This window comes from Empidonax traillii, unplaced genomic scaffold (genome assembly GCF_003031625.1).
Source record: "Empidonax traillii isolate 1590-97213 ecotype Southwest subspecies unplaced genomic scaffold, ASM303162v1 scaffold58:size1836614, whole genome shotgun sequence".
NCBI classification, from domain to species: domain Eukaryota; kingdom Metazoa; phylum Chordata; class Aves; order Passeriformes; family Tyrannidae; genus Empidonax; species Empidonax traillii.
The window spans coordinates 1,148,260-1,167,562 of NW_020955251.1; the positions used below are offsets into that span (position 1 = coordinate 1,148,260).

At 36.7% G+C, this 19,303-nt stretch overlaps 1 protein-coding gene across 1 annotated transcript; it reads left to right on the plus strand.

Annotated features, from left to right (window-relative positions):
• Positions 1 to 12,433: 12,433 nt before the first annotated feature.
• Positions 12,434 to 19,266, plus strand: RNF32 (ring finger protein 32). The gene is given in 5 exon segments (XM_027879803.1): positions 12,434 to 12,689; positions 18,196 to 18,308; positions 18,758 to 18,795; positions 18,797 to 18,917; positions 19,108 to 19,266. Coding segments are annotated over 5 exon segments (687 nt in total).
• The last annotated feature ends 37 nt before the right edge of the window (positions 19,267 to 19,303 follow it).

Genomic DNA, 19,303 nt, shown 5'->3' on the forward strand with positions numbered 1-19,303 from the left:
AAGTATTGGAGTGTGGTCAGCTTTGGCCACAGCATCACCTACATGATGTTGAAAAGGTCACCCTGATCTTTTCACTGCTGAACTTTGACTGTCTGGCCCTTACTTCCTGAAAATCCAGATTATATATGAGATCACAGAATCTGATTTATGAAAGGGCTGAGAATTCAGAACTGCAGGAGTTGGCTACAGATCTGCTTTCACTACAAGAAGTGTAAAGTACTCTGAACTGTGTGCAGTTTAAGGCATCTCAAATTGAATTGATAAAATGAGCCATCAGTTTTACCTTGCATTTCACCATTTTTCCTGTCCTTCTGTGTTAAATAGCAACAGCACATTAAAAAATGATTAACCAAAGGATTAATAAACTATCCTCTTACGTTAGCAATATAGAAATATACTTGAGGAAGTTGATAATCATGTATCCAATGCTGGCTAGAATGGTGTGGAGCAAATAACTCAGTGGCATACACTGAGCAATTGAGATGAAAAGAAACATTTCATAAAGCTCCTATTTAGGGGTGTCTATTGTATATGTTAAAGGCACAGACGTCTCATAGAAAAGAGTAGCTATGCAATCATGTAATTTGACATTACTGTCAGGATGTAGATGAACAAAAATTACCAGAATATGTATTTTCTGTTTTCTCTACACTTGACTTTACAACCTTAACACTCTTGTGACAAAGCACATGATATACTGACTTGCTAAACACAATTTTTTCGCTTTTGAGTATTTCCATGTCAGGGATTTGTAAACACCTACTTTGCATTAAAGTCCTACTAATATTTAGAAAAATCATGAACTTTAAAAAGTCACTGAAGTTTATATTCAAAAATATTAGTTTACTATGAATTTCTAGTTATTTGGAGTACTGAGCCTGCCTTTCAAAAACAAATGCTATCATTTATCACGCAAAGGTGTAAGACCATGCTCAGCGACCCATTTAGGAGGGTATGGGGGTAGAAGGCAGGAATCTGAAAATATCCACTTTAAAATGTCTCCCTTCTTTAGCTTGGATCAATTAAGGAAATGGTTTGCCATTAAACTATGGCTCTCCCACACACCATTTAAATACACACTTGACTCCCATTGAAATGGTCAGTTCAACTTAAATTAGATTGAACTGTGCATAAACAAAAGGCTACTGGAGAGCACAAAACTCCCATAGCACCCTCTGCTGATAAAGAGGGAATGGGATTAACATTCATACAGAGCAATTCCACAGAACAGGCAAAGTAAGAGAAAAGTGAAAATGGGTTTTCACTGCAGTTCAGAATTTAAGCTGCTGCTTTATAAAGGGGCTCTTTCAAGACATTACACTTAAAGGTCCAATCCTGTAGTCCTTACTCTGGCAAAATTCCAGCTGAAGTCAATGGGAATATTGCCTGTGTAAGGACTATTGAAAATTAGTCAAACTGTCTGAATATCATTCAATCAGCTCTAATCACTGCATTGAGAATAAAGGCCGTAATTTTGGCAGTTTTTGTCACTTTAAATTCTTCAACAAATACTTGCATTATTCTCTGTAAATCATCTTGCCAAGCAGTATTTGTCAAATAATTGGACAATTTTTTTCCATCAACCATTGAATAAATTATGAATAACAAGCACTGATTTAACCATGTGACTCCCATCAGTCAATTCTTAAGTTTCCTATGAAGGACTTAACTGGGGTTTTTATTGGTGGCTTAAACATTAGAGAAAATCTCATTCAACAAGAACTACTCAGCGACCTTTCCATCAGTATTGAAGATGGAAGGGCTAAAACTAAATGGTGATTTGCTTTTTTAATTGTACGGACTCCCATAAATGTTATCATATTTTTGACAGAATGCCTAATTTCACTCATTCTTCCAAATTCTGGAGCATAATTTTAGAAAAAAAATGTGCAAAGCTCTACTTAAGAGCGATGATATATTTAAAGAGATTTAATAATATTTGCCAAATTAACAGATATGCTTGGAATAAATATTTTCTCTCAGTCACATAAGCTTCACATAGGCATGATAGCTACAAAACTGTCACAGTATTAGTAACAGTATCTCCTATTCAACAAATATTTTGCTGGTTCTTTTATCTTTGAGACAAATTCTAATTAGAAATATGAGGGTCATTAGGAAATTTTAAAGGGAGGGTGAAGATCCAGATTTACTACTTTTTAACTCTCTGTTAATAAGAAATTAAGTAGAAATTAAATACACATTAAAACACATTTCATAGGCATTTAAAGTAGAAGTTTAAAATTTCTTTTGAAAAAATAGAGAGAAAAATTAATTTAAAATTAGAAATACTAGGGCATCACAGTGCACTGATGACCAGCATGTAAAATATTAAGTGACTTCTGTTAAGAAGAAGAGGCAAACCCCTTAAAAGATCAGTTATTGTGCAATACAGTGCCAAGAGAAAAATCTTGTGTTCACCTGAACTTCCACAGCAGCTGTTGTTACTTTTACTCAGAGCAAATAATATTGGATATTTATGATCTCATCTGAAATCACTCTTCAGCAACAACCAAAAACCAATAATGATGGGAGGAGGCAAGGGTAAATGAGAAGATGAGCAAAACAAAGATTGCCAGAAGAGTTTATAAAGCAATGGTGACTGGTAAAACAAATGAAAATTTCACAGGGAAAAATTAATTATTATTATGGTCTATGAAGTGGCTTGCCCGACAGAAGCAACAGGGATTCCCTCTCTCTCCCCCATGTGGATGTATCTATATGCATATTTTCTTGTCTCATTAACTTTCATTAACTTTGTGTTTCCCTGTCATTAATTCACCCTTTATTTCAGGTAGTATCAGGAAGTGCAATTAGCTGCATCAAGAACATCTTCGCTATCCAAATTATTTAGCTGGGAACTATGTTTATAATTAAGTGGTTTAACATCACTTTATTACATCTTCTCAGTTCCTTTCAACCTCGCCAAACTTCAGTTGTCTTCCATGCCAGCTTTCTGTCCTGGGAAGAAACTTTCCTGGAAATTTTCTGTTAAAGCCTTCTATGTGAGTGGAAAAACTGATTTGTCTACATTCAAAAAACTTAAACCTTTCACTGACACTGTTGGTATGATAAAAAAAAGAGATAAAATTTGGGCATGTCCTTCTACATATGCTCAAGGGAGTCTCATCAGAGTTGGCAGATTTACAGCCTCTGTCTGCTGCTAACATGTTCCATCTTCGCAGAGCTCTGAAAACAAAACCACATTGACCGTATTTTAACCCCTGCAGTTGACCGTTGCCTATTCTTGTCCTAATAGTCTACACAGGCCTTTTTCTGCAACCAGGGGACACCAGTGTAGGAAGCACAGGGTCTGAGACCAGAAAAACTGTGGTTTTTAGTCTTACACTGCAGCCTAAGATCTGCGGATGCACAGCTGGGCAGTACAGCCCAAGCAGTTTAACCACACAGCTGTCCTGTGCTCACTGCTCCCCTTTCACTCTGTGGTGCCTTCCTGACGCCAATGGAGTACAGACATGGAGCTGGGAAAAGGTAGGAGAAAGGGCTAGACTGGAATAGACTGGGATAAGACAGGGGAAACCTGCATCCTACAGGAAAAAGAGAAAGTACTTCTGCACTGACTGTAAAAACCGATCCTAACCAACACTCAAGAAAACCCCCCACATCTCTAAAGACACACTCTCTAGCCCTCACAGCCTTATTTCTGTAATTATGTTGGTTTTTTACTGTAGGTCTCTGCTATAATCGCTCTGGTTTTTCATATTAAAAACACATTGGAGTGGATTCTCTGCTGGTGTAAACTGGCACAGTGCCACTCATTCTGGTGGAACAGTGCCAATTTTCATCAGCTGCAAATCTGGGCCATTCTTGCTAATTTACTTGGAAAGAAGCTCCCCACATGCCTCTAATCATTTCTATTTTCCCCCCTTGACCCTTCCCGTGTTTGAGGTTGGGTTTTTATCTTAGAAACGTAGTGAGAAAATGCTTTATTTTGTTTCATCATCAAATTGGGACGTCATTAGTCACCACTTCTAGCCTCTCCTCCAAAATCAGACTCACAATAGGGTGCACACAAAAAGCTCCATGGTTTGCTGAGGTGCAGGAAGGGACACACACCCTGCAGCCTCCATGGAGACTCAGGCGTTACAACCTTCTCTGTCAGAAAAAGAGGTGACACGTGCTTTCTCTCTATGGCACATCTACAACGAACCTTGGACATTCCACTGACTGATCTATTTTTCTGATGAAACCTTTTGCTTTCTATCACAACCTAATTTTTCCCCATATGGGCTTTAATTGTCTCACCTTAGTTAACAAGGGGGTTTCTGAGGATGAGCTGTGTTACCAGCTACTGTAGGAAAACCTTGTGTAGCATCCTTTGTGGAACAAGTCTTTTTGGGAAAACTATATGTGTACTTCTAATGCCAAACTTCTCCATTAAATTGCTAATCTTTAAAATATATGATAAGGCTGGAGCAGCAAGATATACAGCTGCAACAGTCAGAGTTATTTTTCCTTAGAATTGTACTCCATCCAGGCTCTTTATACTTTTGGGTTTGCAATCTTTAATGATTTCGTCAATTAAGTTTCCTAACTCCAAAAAAAGTTCAACTTTCTAATTCCTGGAATCATTCTCAGAGCCATTTACTCAAACACAGTTTTGTGAAGCTGTCTACCTTCAGTTTTTCTCTATTGTATCACATTTTGCTGATTAATTACCTACATTTTAATAGGAATTCAGTTAGCAATTCTTTAGCTCCTTCAGGTTCCTTGGACGAATGCCACGTGTTCTGACTTTCACTGTCATTTAATTCCATGGTTGTTGCAAACCCTGTATATACATCACTGCTTTTGGCAAAGGTTGCTCTTAGTAAATAGCAAATACTAAGGCAAGTAGTTCCTCACGATCTGCTCTGCTGAAGTTCTAAGCCACCAAAATACTTCGTTTCTGCATAAGCTCTTTGTCTTCTCGGTTTGTTCCCTTTGTACCTTGGTGATTCCTCATGTATTTCCAGTACATATGTCTAAACATTCTTCTGATTTCATCTAACATGTTTGAGATTAATTACACTTGTATTACAGGGAAATGGCTTTGAAAAAATAATAAAACCATATTATTTAAAATACACCCCAACAACGTCATCTACCTCTTCTCATGCTCTCCTCAAAATCTCATTGGAGAACAGTCTTTGCTTTGTGCTTTTTACTGTCATTCTCAACTAATTCAAGGCAGTATTTAGCCCAGATATTCTCTCATGGTCCTACACGGTCTTCACTTTTCTTGCCTTAAAAGTAAATCTATGGAATTTATAGAACAGCCTCCCACTTCCACATTCAAATCTCTTTCCTTCACAGTACACTGAAATGAATTATTGCACCTCATTGATTTTTTCCCTGAGCACCATATTTCACAAGAGATAAATTATACCTACATTATCTTGATGCCAGACATTAAGCCCTACTCTGAGTTTCCTTTAAGTTCCTTATAATCAGTATTTGCAAGTTTTATTATTTTACTGAAAAGTTCTTCTTTAGAGATATCTTTTCACCCTTGCTGAACCACAGCTGCAGTTGCTTGCTTTATCTTCTGTTCTTGGGTGTATTTTGCAAACATGAGAGGTCTGAACAGCACGTAAGAAATGGGACATTTTCATCTGCAAATACCAAGAGGACAAAAGCAAAATTGTAGAAGAATACTTTTTCTTGTAAAGAATGTTTTTTGCTGCCTACACTTTTGTTCTATCAGGAAATGTGTAATACTAAATAGAAATAAGGAATACTTTTGAGTTGTATTAATTGCTGATGAAACAAAAAACATAATACTATATTGTTTAGGTACCTTAATTTTTTTTTTAAGTTGAAAATTTATATAACACACAGGGTGCAAAAAAGACAAGAAAATATTCCAGGCATAGGCAAATGTCTCAAGAGTGGTCTGACAAACCCAATCTATTCAGATTAGCAACAAAAATTGAGGGATGACTTGATGACATTGTTAATGTATCTTTTCAAGGAGAAAATGCCAGTTAATAAAGAGCTCTTCAGCCTAGCTGAGAGAGGCATAGAAAGAGCAAATGGTTAGAAGCTGATGCCAGACAAATTCAAATGAGATATAATAAAGAGTAACAGTCAGGATGATTAATCACTTGAACAAACAACCTCCCCCAAGTTATGAAATTTTTAGATGAAAACAGAATGGCTTTATGAAATATAGGATTTAAACAAATGGTTTAATTTCTAAAATTTGCTAACTGCATAAAATTCCTTGCACGATCTTAGAAGGTCAAACTGGGTGATCAAATTGTGCCTCAAACCTGAAAGTTTTAACATGTGATAATACATAATTTTCAGAATCACAAAACCTTTCCTAACTACTGCTGATTTGTTTTAATTGGGGTTTTTTTGCATTCTCTTAAAATAGTGGATTTGTGAAACAGTTTTCTAACCCTCTGCCTTGTTACACAAAAGGTTAACTTCCCCTCAGACAGAGCAGGTAAAAATCAGGGGAAAGTTGTATTTAAAAAAACACTCCTGTTTCAAATAGCTTTTTACATAGAAAAAGAGGGAGAGGGAGAAAGAGACACAAACATGAGCACTGGAAGTATTTAAAGCATGCTCTGAAAACCTCTGTGATGACAGTTTGAAGAAAGCAGCTTTTATGTGCTACTGAGCCCATCTCTACAATGTCTTTTAAATGCAACTGTTTACCTAGAAAATATAAGCAAGGGCCAGAATCTGGACTAGATGAGGCACCTTTTGAGTGCAGACACTGAACTGAATCCTTAACTAATAAATTGTTCCACACCTTTGTCTGAAACAAGAAAAGCAAAGGTCTGCATTTTCTCACAAGAATGCACAAGCCTCCTCAAAAGCAATATGGTTTTCTACATCTAAGTCTCAGTATTTGTTGACTTAAAGAGTTTGTATAAATGACAATGCACATCACTGGTTTGTTACTTCTGTCATCTGTGCTACTGAGTGTACCTTGGCTCAGATCAAAGTTGAAAGCTTCTTAAAAGATACACAAACCACAATGTGACAAATAGCATGCTTTGTTTGACACAGCAAACAAGAAATTACTTTCATCAACCCAGGAAAAGAATCCTGTGTTTTCAGTGCTGATTCTGAAGGCCGCAGTGATGGAACCAGAGCTTTACTTCATCCCCAAGGAATGAGGACCTCTCCAAAGACAAACAGAAAGGAAAGAACAATATCAGTGCATTAAATGCTGACAATGGTATGAATCTGAGGCTTGTGATCTACGGTGCACATTTGCAAAAAATTCACCCTTTAAACAATGGAATGGATTTCCCACAAAATGAAAAATGCTTCCATTAAACAAATATTAATCTGACTGGGAATTGTGGATTAAAACATAGACAGCACTTCACAGATAGATCCAAAACTAAACATTCCTACTACATTACACAACCTAGTAGCATAAATGGTTTATGCCCAGGCATCAGAAATACTGCAAACAAGATGTTTTGTTCTCTTTACAGTAACATTACCTAAGTAATTGTCAATGCATTCTTATAAAATATTCGTAAGTTTTTACCAATATAAAGCACTTCACATCTGTAAATCCTTACTACATTTACACAAATTGAGTAAAAAAAAATTCCCTATGACATATGCTAATAAAAATCAATGGTCATATATGAAATCACATTCAGTTTGGAGTCTAATTTGATCCAAAAGTGTATATATACACATTTCTCCTTAAATTAATTTTCCCTGAGAATGAAATATTACTTAACAGAATAGATTTTTAATTCAACTAAGAATAAATGACAGTCTTTTCACTAACTTGAAAGGGCTTTAAATGAGATCGAGTAACATCTCTACTACCCTTACAAAGTAAAATTGTGCAGATTTCCTACTGCCTTGGAAGTGCGTGCCTGGAAGTTACCAGAAAATGTAAACAGTAAACAAAGAGCACAACAATGACAAATAAAGACTATGCCTGTGTACACATATATATATAAATAAATATATACTTAATATATGTGAACAAATAGTAAACAACACATTTTCAAACTTCTGAGAAGAAAGAGCAGGCACGTTATTTTGATAATTAAGGACATCTGACTCAGTTCTCTTACAACAACCTTTAACAGGGCAGCTACAAAGCTCTGTGACACCGTGTTCCTTGCTGAGTCAAAGGCAGGGCTCACATGTGCAGATCTGCCAAAACCTGCCCTCCTCAGCCAGCAGAAGTATTTCTAGCTGGAATTCCTTGTTAATGCACTCAGACTCAGCTCCCATTCTTCATGACAGCAGTGCACTTGATTCTCAGACGAAAAATTGGCTACTATAATTTTGGTAGCATAAATGTCCTGATTTCTAGGGGGGAAAAAACATCTGCGTATTTACACAAGCAAAGGTTTACCCATCCTATTCACTGTCCCTGGAGCCTGGTTTGGAGGCAGTGGCACAGCCCAGCATCACTGTAACAATACCACATAACAACCCTTTCAGGACAGGCTTAAGACAGGTACAGAGCTCACCATGCTCATTTACCACACAGGCTTTAATTATTGTGCTAAAACACAATTTTATAACATATTATTTTCAAACGCTGCTCAGTTTGAAGTAGCCTACACAAAAGTACTACATTCCTTCCAAATAAATGAATAATTTTATTAAACTCCTCTAACATGGCAAAGTGTAAAATCACATTACAGACACATTAAGAGTTTTGTAATGTAAAGACACAATATCTGTGAAGCTCATTCCAGTTGCTGTGCTAAAAAGTTCACTTCAAACCTTTGAACTAGAATTACTGTTCTGTATCAAATTTATTCAACTGACACAGTTTAATATCTCTTCCTGAAAAGTTTACTCATGCCCCTGATGACAGCAGGCCACCTGCCTCTGCTAATTAGCAGTACCATGTCCTGTTGCAGCTCTATAACAAGCAAACAGATTGGCTCTTCAGCTGGAGCATTTTGTTCTGGAAGACCAGAAGCTGTTGAATCTGTGTCCTGCTCCTTCAAAAAGGCTTTAAAACTTACTGCACCAGTGGTACCTCAGCTGAGTGCCGCTGATCTGTGGCTAAAATTCTCATTGTTTCTAAGTCTTCTTAAAAAAGGATTCTGTAAAAGTCAATCATTCAAGACAGTTCCTTGATTTCAGCACTATTTAAAGACACAATTAACATTTTAAAACTGTACACTTGGATAAAACCAGGTATCATTAGTCACTTATTAGTCACCTTCAAAACAGGCAGTGTGTTCATTATGTTAATGTCCCTGGAGTGCTTAAAGCAACCTTTTGCATTTTAAGTGGAGGCTCTTGGTAAAAGGTGGCACTTAATAAGAAATAGCAATTACTGAGGCATGTTACTCTCCAGAAGAGTGCAGTATGAATTTTAATTTCTTCCTGACCATGTTTCAGCTAAGGCTAAAACAGACATTTTAGTTTAGAAGCAGTAGGAAGTACAATAAAAGTGAAAAGTAAAATAAGCGACTACACTAATCTTCTCTGAGTTTCAATTAAGGCCCAGCACCTCTGGATTAAAGGCTTAATTTAACAAAAAGCCTTAATTAAGCATACATGTGTATAGGATCACCTTAATGAGGTATGACAGAAACAGAAGAGAGAGCAAATATTTTAGAGAAGCTTATTAGCAACTTTAAGAAATTCAGTCAAAGAATCCTAAAAAAAAGTAATGCAATACTGAAAAGACACAAGAATGTTGAACCAAGTTTGAGCATAAAACAGAAACCAAAATAGGTGCAAGAGAGATATTTTTCAGTATCTTTGTATTTAATTGATACATATTAATGATTTTTCTACACATCAGTGGGTTTAATTTTACAAATATTACAGCATTTACATTTCCATTTAAATTTTAGACAGGAGAAAATAATTTTCTACTTTATTCACTAATTAAAATTTATTGATAAAAATCTTTAAGAGTTTATGTTGTAAAATAGCCCTTCATCATCTTACTGAGTAGGGTTTGGTGTTAGGCTCAACTTGCAAGTTCACTTTAAAAACCATTATTTCATCTTTTCAATTCAGCCTTCGGAAACAATCAGTGATTTAATGTCATTTTAAGGATAGCCACTTCAGCTGCTTTTTACATCTTCCCCTACAGTAAAGAGAGGTATTCTCATTTGCAGATTTGACTTTAAAGTAATTACTTATAATTACAGAGAAGTGCATCCAGTGGATTAATCACTCCATTTATATGCTGCTCTCAGGATTGCTCTCAGGACAGCTTCACTGTTTTTGCTTGGAAAATGTCAGTTTCACAAGAAAACAAATCTCTCAAGTCCATGGCAGCTGAGAAGAACTCTGACAACTATTTAAACCCCAAAAAATAAATGGCACACCTGGACTTAAGGCAGCATTTGTACTTGTCCTCCTTGACTGAAATAAAGGGCCATCAACTGAGAATAACTGGGAAAACAGTCAGAGAAAGCCTACACTCCTACTGGGGGGCTGGAGGTACCTTCACATGGTTCTGGATCTTAAAGAAACATCTCAGTCCTTGTCAAAGACAAGGGAAGTGCTTCTGCCTCAGGAAGCCCCTCTCTAAAGCCTGGAAAGTCCCTGAAGGAGCTGCTGCTTGTGCTAAACACAGTCTTACCATCTCCCTGAGCCATCTGCTTTCCAACTGTGGACAAATATTGGACATGAGGTGACATAGATCTTTGTGTGATCTATTTGGATACCATTCATCTCATACCATTCACCACCATGTTCTCTTTGTACAGGTGATTTTTTTTTTTTATAATGGTGACTCTGTTATGGAGTTGCCAAAAATACAGGTCACCCAAAATGGCAGTGAACAAGCTGATGAAGGATTTGGAACACAAGTCCTATGAGGAGTGACTGAGGGTGCTGGGGATGTTTAGCCTGGAGAAGAGAAGGCTCAGGGGGGACCTTATCACTCTCTAGAGTACCCAAAAGGAGAACATAGTGACATGGGTATCACTCTCTTCTCCCAAGTAACAAGCAATAGGATGAGAGGAAACAGCCTCAAGTTGGGTCAAGGGAGGTTTAGATCAGATATTTGCAGAAATTTCTTCACTGGAAGGGTTATCAAGCTGAACAGGCTGCCCAGGGAAGTGGTGGAATCACCATCCCTGGAAGTGTGTAGGTGTGGTTCATAGGGGCACAGGTTAGTGGTGGACTTGGCAGTAATCATTGGACTCAATGACAGAAGACTTTGCAAACCTAAACTACTCGATAAATCTATGATAACTACAGGGCCTGCCTCCCATCTCACTGCTGCGTCCCTGACCACCGCGGGAGGTTTGGACTTAGATGATCTTTAAGGCCCCTTCCAACCCAAACCATCCTATGATTCTCTGAGACAGAACAGCACTGTGAGCAGTGGCTCCTCTTTGCTACAGACACTGTTAAAGGGTCTCACTTCACCCTCTGCCAGACTCCACTAGTAAGCCACATTCTCCAGCTGCACCAGTGAGGATGTTGAGATCACAGCAGAGCAGCTTCAGCCCCGAAGGGGTTGCTCACATCATCCTTGATCTCTGTGTCACAGGTTTCCTTGGCTGCATAAACCAATCTTGCAGAGCAGTTCAATGGATTTACTGCTATGGATCTATTTTTTCCTCAGTTCAGCTTGAAATCTGTGGTTCCTCCCTTTCATTCTGAAGCCATTCTGTGTCCATCTGGGCAGTTCACTGGGGGTGAAATGAGGTTGACAGGAGAGGGACACGGTGGTTTTCGGATCCAAAGTTAACTTCTGTGCCTGGAGCAAATGTTAAGTTCTCTCCCATGGGAGCCCTATGAGAAAACGAGTGAAATTGCAGTGAATTTCTATCTGCTATTGATGAGGCTGTTTCTGCTGAGAAACATTATTCAAATTCTTGTACATGTCTGCTTGTAAAAGCCACACTATTATTGTAGAATCATCTAAAAACTGTCAATGGAACATCATGATTTTACAGTGTATGGTTTCACATCTCTTAAAATAAAACATAAGCTTGGGGAGAAATGGAGGAATAGGTAGATAAGCCCATTCACTGTATGAAAATAATTCATTCTTATTTATATTCAGTATTCTGGAAGGCAAAGTTACCCTTTGGGGTTGTTTTTAATTATATGAAGTTACAGTGTGTTTGGGCACGCCAAACTTGTATAGTTCATAATGAGTTTATTGCATATAATAATTATAGGCTCAGTAATTAAAACTTGAAAATTACTGCTATTTTATTTAATATAAATGATAAATCAAAGATTTCATTTGACTTTTTATAAGTTAAAACTAGGATGTGTCAGAAACATCAATCTTAAATTTCATACTATGGTAATTGTACGTTAGGCTTCAAGTCCTGGAGTTGTATGTGTATAAAAGCCTTTGACAAGTCAAAAATATTGGCTAAGAGTGCAGTTTCTTCTAATTTAGTGTAGTATGTATGGGTTGAAATAATTTATAACAATAATTATTCAAGATTGGTTGGGAGTTCTTGCATTTTTAGGGCTGCTCCTCCAAATGAGAGATGATACAGTTTCTGCAGTCCATGTGCAGGATCGTACAACACAGTCTCTTCAGCTCCAGGATCTTTCATTAGCAGAACCTTTTAAGTCAGGGATAAGGGATACCAAGAACATTTACAAACCTGTGAACAAAGAAAAGGGCAGAACAATAGTAGATACTGGACTAAGAAAAAAGAGCACTCACAGCAAAAACAAGGAAGATGCAGAAAAGGAGGACATTCCTGATCCCAGTCCTCCACAGCGAATGTTAGGTAAACCATACTGATTTGTAATTTTGGTTTTTATTTAAAATAAACTAAAATGAGGATTCTACACTTTCTGTTTTGTAAGATAATTTAATGCTAAACAGCACAATAGCTTGTTTTAAAATTTGACAAAATTCAGCAGTTTAGGCCATTAGGTAAACAATGGAATTGCCATTGGTGGCTTGAATGTGTCTTTTCATATCTGAAATGTATTTTAAAATATTATTCTTGTGACAATGAAAGTAAAAAGTAAGATAGTGTATCTTCATGAAGACAAATCCTTCATTACGAAGCAAGAAGTATTTTTAATGTATATTGACTGTTATAACTTTCTTTACCTTTTGTTCTTAAGAAAACACCAGTGATTTTGATATTGTATTCATTTGGGGGGATATTTTATCATTAAGATTTTTTTTAAGTGTATTTGAAACTGTTTTATTCCCTATTCTGTGAAAAGACCTTTACTAGTGCTGCATGAAATGTATTCTTCATTAATATCTACCCACCTTTGCTCAAAGTTAAAAAGGTTTGTTTTTACAATGGTCCTCGGGCTAAACCAGGGGAGAATTAACACCTGTAGTTAAATACCTTTTTTCAATTTAGAAGCAAACATGCAATAAGATAAAAGTCACAGATGTGAGGGCTTGGAATGATGCCTGGTAAGAAAACTCACTTTTAAATTGTATTCTAATAATGCAGTTGTGGAGCAGCAACAGATGATATTTCTTAGAAAAACAAAGCCAGGGAGCATCTTAACAGACCAGGAGAGCAAATGTGCTTCCTGTCTCTGTTTCAGTCTTGTATTCCCCTTTTCTAAAGGCCTCAACAGTATTTTTGCCATTAATGTCTTCTTGTCTCCAGCCTTTCACTTGCCTTGGTTAGGCATTACTTAAAGGATCCTCTGGCTCCACAATTTTCAGTTTTAAATGAACTTTCATTGTCATTAACAGTTGTTTTACTTATTCTCTTCCGTAAAAGCTGCCTTAGGCCTCTCTGAAAATCATGTTGCCTTTGCTGTAGTAGAGTCTCAGCTCTAAAGGGAACCACGTAAATCAGTGATGCCCCACACGAGTACAGGCATCTGCCTTGTGGAATCAGCTGAAGGTAAAGAGGGAAACTTCAAATAATACAGAAGTGAGTGTAACAAGTGACAGGACGGTGCTAGTAAAACCAGCTGATTATTACTACTTTTACATGGTTATAGTTCTAAAGATGGGCGGGTTTTTATTTTGGTTCATTTGGAAGAGGGAATAACAGAGGGGAAAACAGTAAAGAGGTACTGGGGTTAACACAAGTATCAGTAATGAGCGATTATGGAAGCTAAAGGTTGTGGTGAAAAAATGCAGCCCAAGTGTTAACATGTTCTCTACCATTATAAGATGAAGTACTTTCTCTTTAAATCATTTACTGAAATGTCCCATATGAATCTACGTTCAAGTGATTCAAAGGAATGTGCTAAAATATTTTTTGAAATGGAAAATGTTGCTGGGTTTTACTTTTTAGCATTTTCACCTGTAGTCTCACCTTATTTTAAAATGCTTGTGCCAAGCTTTCTTAATAAGAATTGTGTGGTTTAAAAATTGCAACCGTGAAACAACTTAGAGAATGTAATTCAATATAACTTTATCTTCTTGAGTTAGTGGTTAATCAAACAAAATCACACAGGCCTCTATAATACCTTCTTTTTTTCAATAGGAACTTGAGTCTGAAAATCAAATAATAATAGTTTCAAGGTTAATGCATGCAATCACTTTGATAAACTTCATTTTAGGATAAATAACTTGGATGCAAATCGTTTTGTCAATAGATGGGTTGGGCTTGTAAACTTGACGCATAAGAACGAAAATTCTTGGATGCCTTGAGCTGTGGTAAATGTAAGTTTTCACTACTTGAATTTTTTTTAAATACTGCTTTAAGAATATCTTCACAAAGACTTTTGCTTTGACCATACACCCCTTCTTGTGTGTTCTGCTGCCAGTTTTTCTTCACCAACTATATAGTATAAAATCTTTCCTTCCAAACGCCTGTAACCTGTCCCTCACAAATATCCCAGCTGGTTTGTATCAGTTTGAAGTTAGGTTTTACCACCAATACCTTCCAGTTTTAATAATTCATATGTGAAAATTTTAAATAAGCATTTTTTTTCTTGTCCTGAGGATGTACAGAAGGTTTTCCACAAAGCCATCTCGTTTTCTTCCTTAAAACAAAAAGAGTCTCTGACCACTGTGATTGGAAGGAAATCAAGGGCAGGAGTTTTTTATGTTGGGATACTGTCTTTCATGCTGTGACTGCTTTGCTTGTTTGTTCACTCCCTCCACACCCAAATTTTCTCATCATCTCTTGTACATATTGGACTATCAAAACAGGATCTTGCTTCTTGATACCTTTACAAGGGTAACAAAAGTAACAACGTGGGGTCTGTGTGAACAAAACCACGTGCAGTGAAATCACCCTTCACATTATTCCAAAAGCATAAACTGGCCCAGCCTGAAACCTCAAAGCCATCCTGTTGCTTTGAGATTTGGATTCAAATAGATTTACATTTGGAGGATGTCATGACCTCACAAGGAAGTGGGATAGGCACATAGTTCAACCAAAGGGAAGAAAGTATTCCTTATAATTTCTTTAGCACCTCACAAAAGTTCTCTAAGAAGATCAAAGGCAGTGTGTGCAAATTTTAGATGATTAATGATATACATCTGTAGATGGATGTCTCAAAAATTAACAATTCTTGTCCTATAATAACAAGATACTAGAGTGAGGGAATCACCAAAACCCCATTCTTTAGTTTGCTAAAATTCCTTTTCCCTTTGTGACTAACTAGTACAATGGGTTTGGATGCACAAGCTGCCTGATGGGGTTTTGAAAGCTTATGCAGAACAAATGCATGTTGTACAGTAATGTCAGACTTATGCAAAGATTCTGATAGGACTGAAAGTGTTTACCCTTTCCTTCCCATTTAGAACTAGAACTCTCATCTAGGTGCCACCAGTTTTCATGGTAATTATCATATATCCCTCTTCCTTTCTTGTTTTGTCAAGTACCATTGAGGCCTAATCATGGACTCGTGTTATTGGCTTATTACACATACCTTGGACATCCCTCCATGGATTTTGGTAAATCCACACAAGCTGCTTCTTCTGGTCTTCAAAGATGGAAAAGATCTATTCTTTGTTGGACCTACCAGCATATTTTTTACTACTAAGAGACTGACTCTGGACTTTATCTGCCATTTGTGGGGGTAGGCAGGAATACTGTAAATATTTTCACTGATTTTTTTCTTTAAGGCAGAGATTTCACATGAACATACAGCAAGGCACCTCACAGTTATCATTTGGGATCAATAAGCTCAGCAATCACAGCACATTATCCCTAGTGTCTTGTGACAATATCTTTGTTTATTTATGTTCTTTATTTCTATTGCATGTTACAGTTTCATCACAATCACAGTATTTTGCAGCAGTAACAGTTTTTTATTATACTAGTTTATGAATTTTTATTTTTAAGAATACATAAATGTAATGTTGGAGAAAACTTCACAAATTAATTCTAACAGGGATTTTAGTTATACTGAAGATCTGAAATTATGTTATCGTGCATTGTTACATTGTTTAGTTAACCCCATCTTACTGGCTCTGAAAAGGTAACAAAATAAATCCAAATTACTCGCAAATAAAAGTTTACAATAAAAAAATCCTGTATGTAAAAGGAGTTCTGATAGTTACTGAATAGCTAAATCATTAATGGATGCAGTTGGAAGGGACCCTGAAGATCATCTGGTTCCAAGTCCCCTCTCAAGGAACACCTTCCCCTAGACCAGGCTGCTCCAAGCTCCGCCCAACCCAGCCTCGAACACTGCTCAGGGATGGGGCATCAGCAGCTTCTCTGGACAACCTGTGCCAGGGTCTCACACTGAGGAATTTCTTCCCAATATCTAGTCCAAACCTGCCCTCTATCAGTTTGAAGTCCTTGCCCCTTTGTCTATCACTCCATGCCCTTGTAAAAAGTCCCTTCCCAGCTCTTTTGTAGCCCCTTTAGGCACTTAAAGGTAAGAAGTCTGTTGCCTGTCCGTGGTTGGTCTGATGTTATTTTGGACATGACATGGCAGAGGAAGGTTGGTAGTACTTGTTCACTTCTTAAGCTATGATAGTAGAGAAAGCAATCAGCCTTTTTATCTGTTCTTGCAAAGCAGGTATAGACTATTTTCTGCTTCTTTTGAACTCCTGTAGATATGATCCTGGCCTTCATTCACCAAATGCTAAACACTGGCTATTTACACAACCTAAGATATATTTTGTTTTCTCACAAGTTTCATTAATTGCAGTTTAGCACAGTAATTATTTCTATTTGGAAAAATGGAAGTAGGTGTAGACTTAATAGCAGTCAGTCCCTTCCTTAGGTTATCTGATGAAATTCCTGCATTTTACCTTGATGGCTTTGTTCAATGCATGTGTGTAGCAGAAGCATAAATACATCATGCTTTATTACATTCTCTCATCTATCATCTAGAAAATATTAAGCAAAAGGGACAAGTGACTGATTGAAGAGAGTGTTGCTTCAGAGAGGTGATGATGGCAATTAGAAGAATTATCCCAACTGCTTGCAAGTTTCTCTCTGCAGTGAATATTTAGGGTGTTTTTTCTGCCTGTTCTCCCTTTTAATTTTTCAAGAAGACTTTTTACAGCCAAGTCTGTGAAGTGAATCAAAGCTTTTCAATAACCTTAGATGCAGGGGGTTTGCTTCCTCTTACACCCACTGAAAGTGTAGGACTGTCCAAAGACAGGTAGGACAGATCTGACAAAAGAACATTCTGCCAATTTTTTGGCTACCCTGAAAGTCTAAAGCTTGACAAGAGAGAGCAAAAGACAACACTCATTAAAAAGGTTACTTCAGATTTGGCACAAAAAAGGGAAATGCCTCTGGAATTCTTTTTGTCCTCTGTGTTTCATTAGCTTTCCTCCCTCAAGGGAAAAAGCCACTGTATCCGAAAGCTCTGCCTTCAGCTGGCTGCTGGCCATTAATCCTCCTGTGTTTGCTGGCTCAAGAGTGCTCACTACTTGGTCTGGTTTTCACTCTTTTGCCAGTTTTTCCTTCCTCTAAGAGCCTTTTTTGTCCAAGTCTATATCTTTTGTCGGGATGTAGATCATCAGTGTTTGCTGGGAATTTAGGTCACATAAAGGTGAAGTTTTTCTGCAGTCTGTGAATATACTTTCTCTTTTGGTTTGAGTTTGGTTTTGTGGGTTTATTTGTATGTGTGAAATGCTGCATTTGATGTATGTCACTTCTCTAAATTTAACATCTCTGTTGGGAAAAGGGGAAAAAAATTAATCAGCTTTCACTTTAAGCATTTGTTTTATAATCTTTCCTCCAGTCAGTAGCATTTGGCATTTCTTGCTTTCTGTCACTCCATGCATTGTTAACACAAAATTCACAAACTCATTTTATTTTCACTGGAAAGATTTGTAATAGTAACAGACAGAAACTGACGACCTTTCAGATTTTTTCTTGTCAGCATTTTTTACTTTTCAGCTTTTAGAATGCTTTAAAGTCAGGTTTGATTCTTGGGGTTATTTTTCTCCTTTGAAAAAACAGGTGCTGCATTCATGTTCCCATGTACTCCATAAAGTGAGTACATTTTCATATAACTATTCAAGCACATAATAGATGAGTATTTTAATTAAACCACTTAAGTGAATATCTTAATGAATTAAATGTAATCATCTTGAAAAGTAATTTTGATTCCAGATTTTTATGATAAGAAATATAATTTAAGGCTATTTTATGATGAAGCACTTTATTCTTTTTTATTACCTTTTTAAAAATTATATGGGAAAACATAGTTCCTAACTGAGCTAGACATGGATATACTAAGATGAAATACTTTAATTCAGGAAATCTCATGTGAACATGTGGAGATTTACAAAATTTCCTTAACACTTCAATTTTAAAAATGTGCATCTTGTAGAGAGTTCATGGACTGATGGATAAACTGTTTTTACATTCTGTAATCTATCCTGTTTAATCTGCACCAATGAGATTAAACATACTATAAGTAATTGTAATTATTTTTTCAGGCATGCCTGGAAACCTTTGGAAAATTTACAGGCAAAAAGTTGTCCTGTGTGCAGAAAAGAGCAGTATCGGACCAGAGTGATACACGATGTGGCATGCTTGGTTAAAATAAAGTGTGCTATTAGGTAAGCCTTACTTCTGCTACAGGTATGTCACTGGACAGTATCTCTTTCTCAATAATATTCAAAAAGTGTTAAACATTTGATAATAGACAGAATGAATGCACTACAAAAGTTATAGTTTTAAAAAATGCAAAAAATTATTGTTTCATATAAATAATCATATTATATAAACTCGAGTTTCCTCCTCTTGAGCAAAATTGCCTCTATAAGGGAATTCAAGCTTTCTGGAGGGATACATTGTTAGAAAACTGTAGAAAGACTTGAAAGAAACAGTGCCTCCTAAGGATAGTATATTAAGAAAGCGATTATTTGAGAAAAAGTTTTGTTGCATTTGCTTCCTTGGTCTGTTTCTTTCGTGTGATTCACCTCCCTTAAATCAGAACTCCTAAGTATCAGCTCTCTTCTTTTTCATTTATTCCTTCTTAT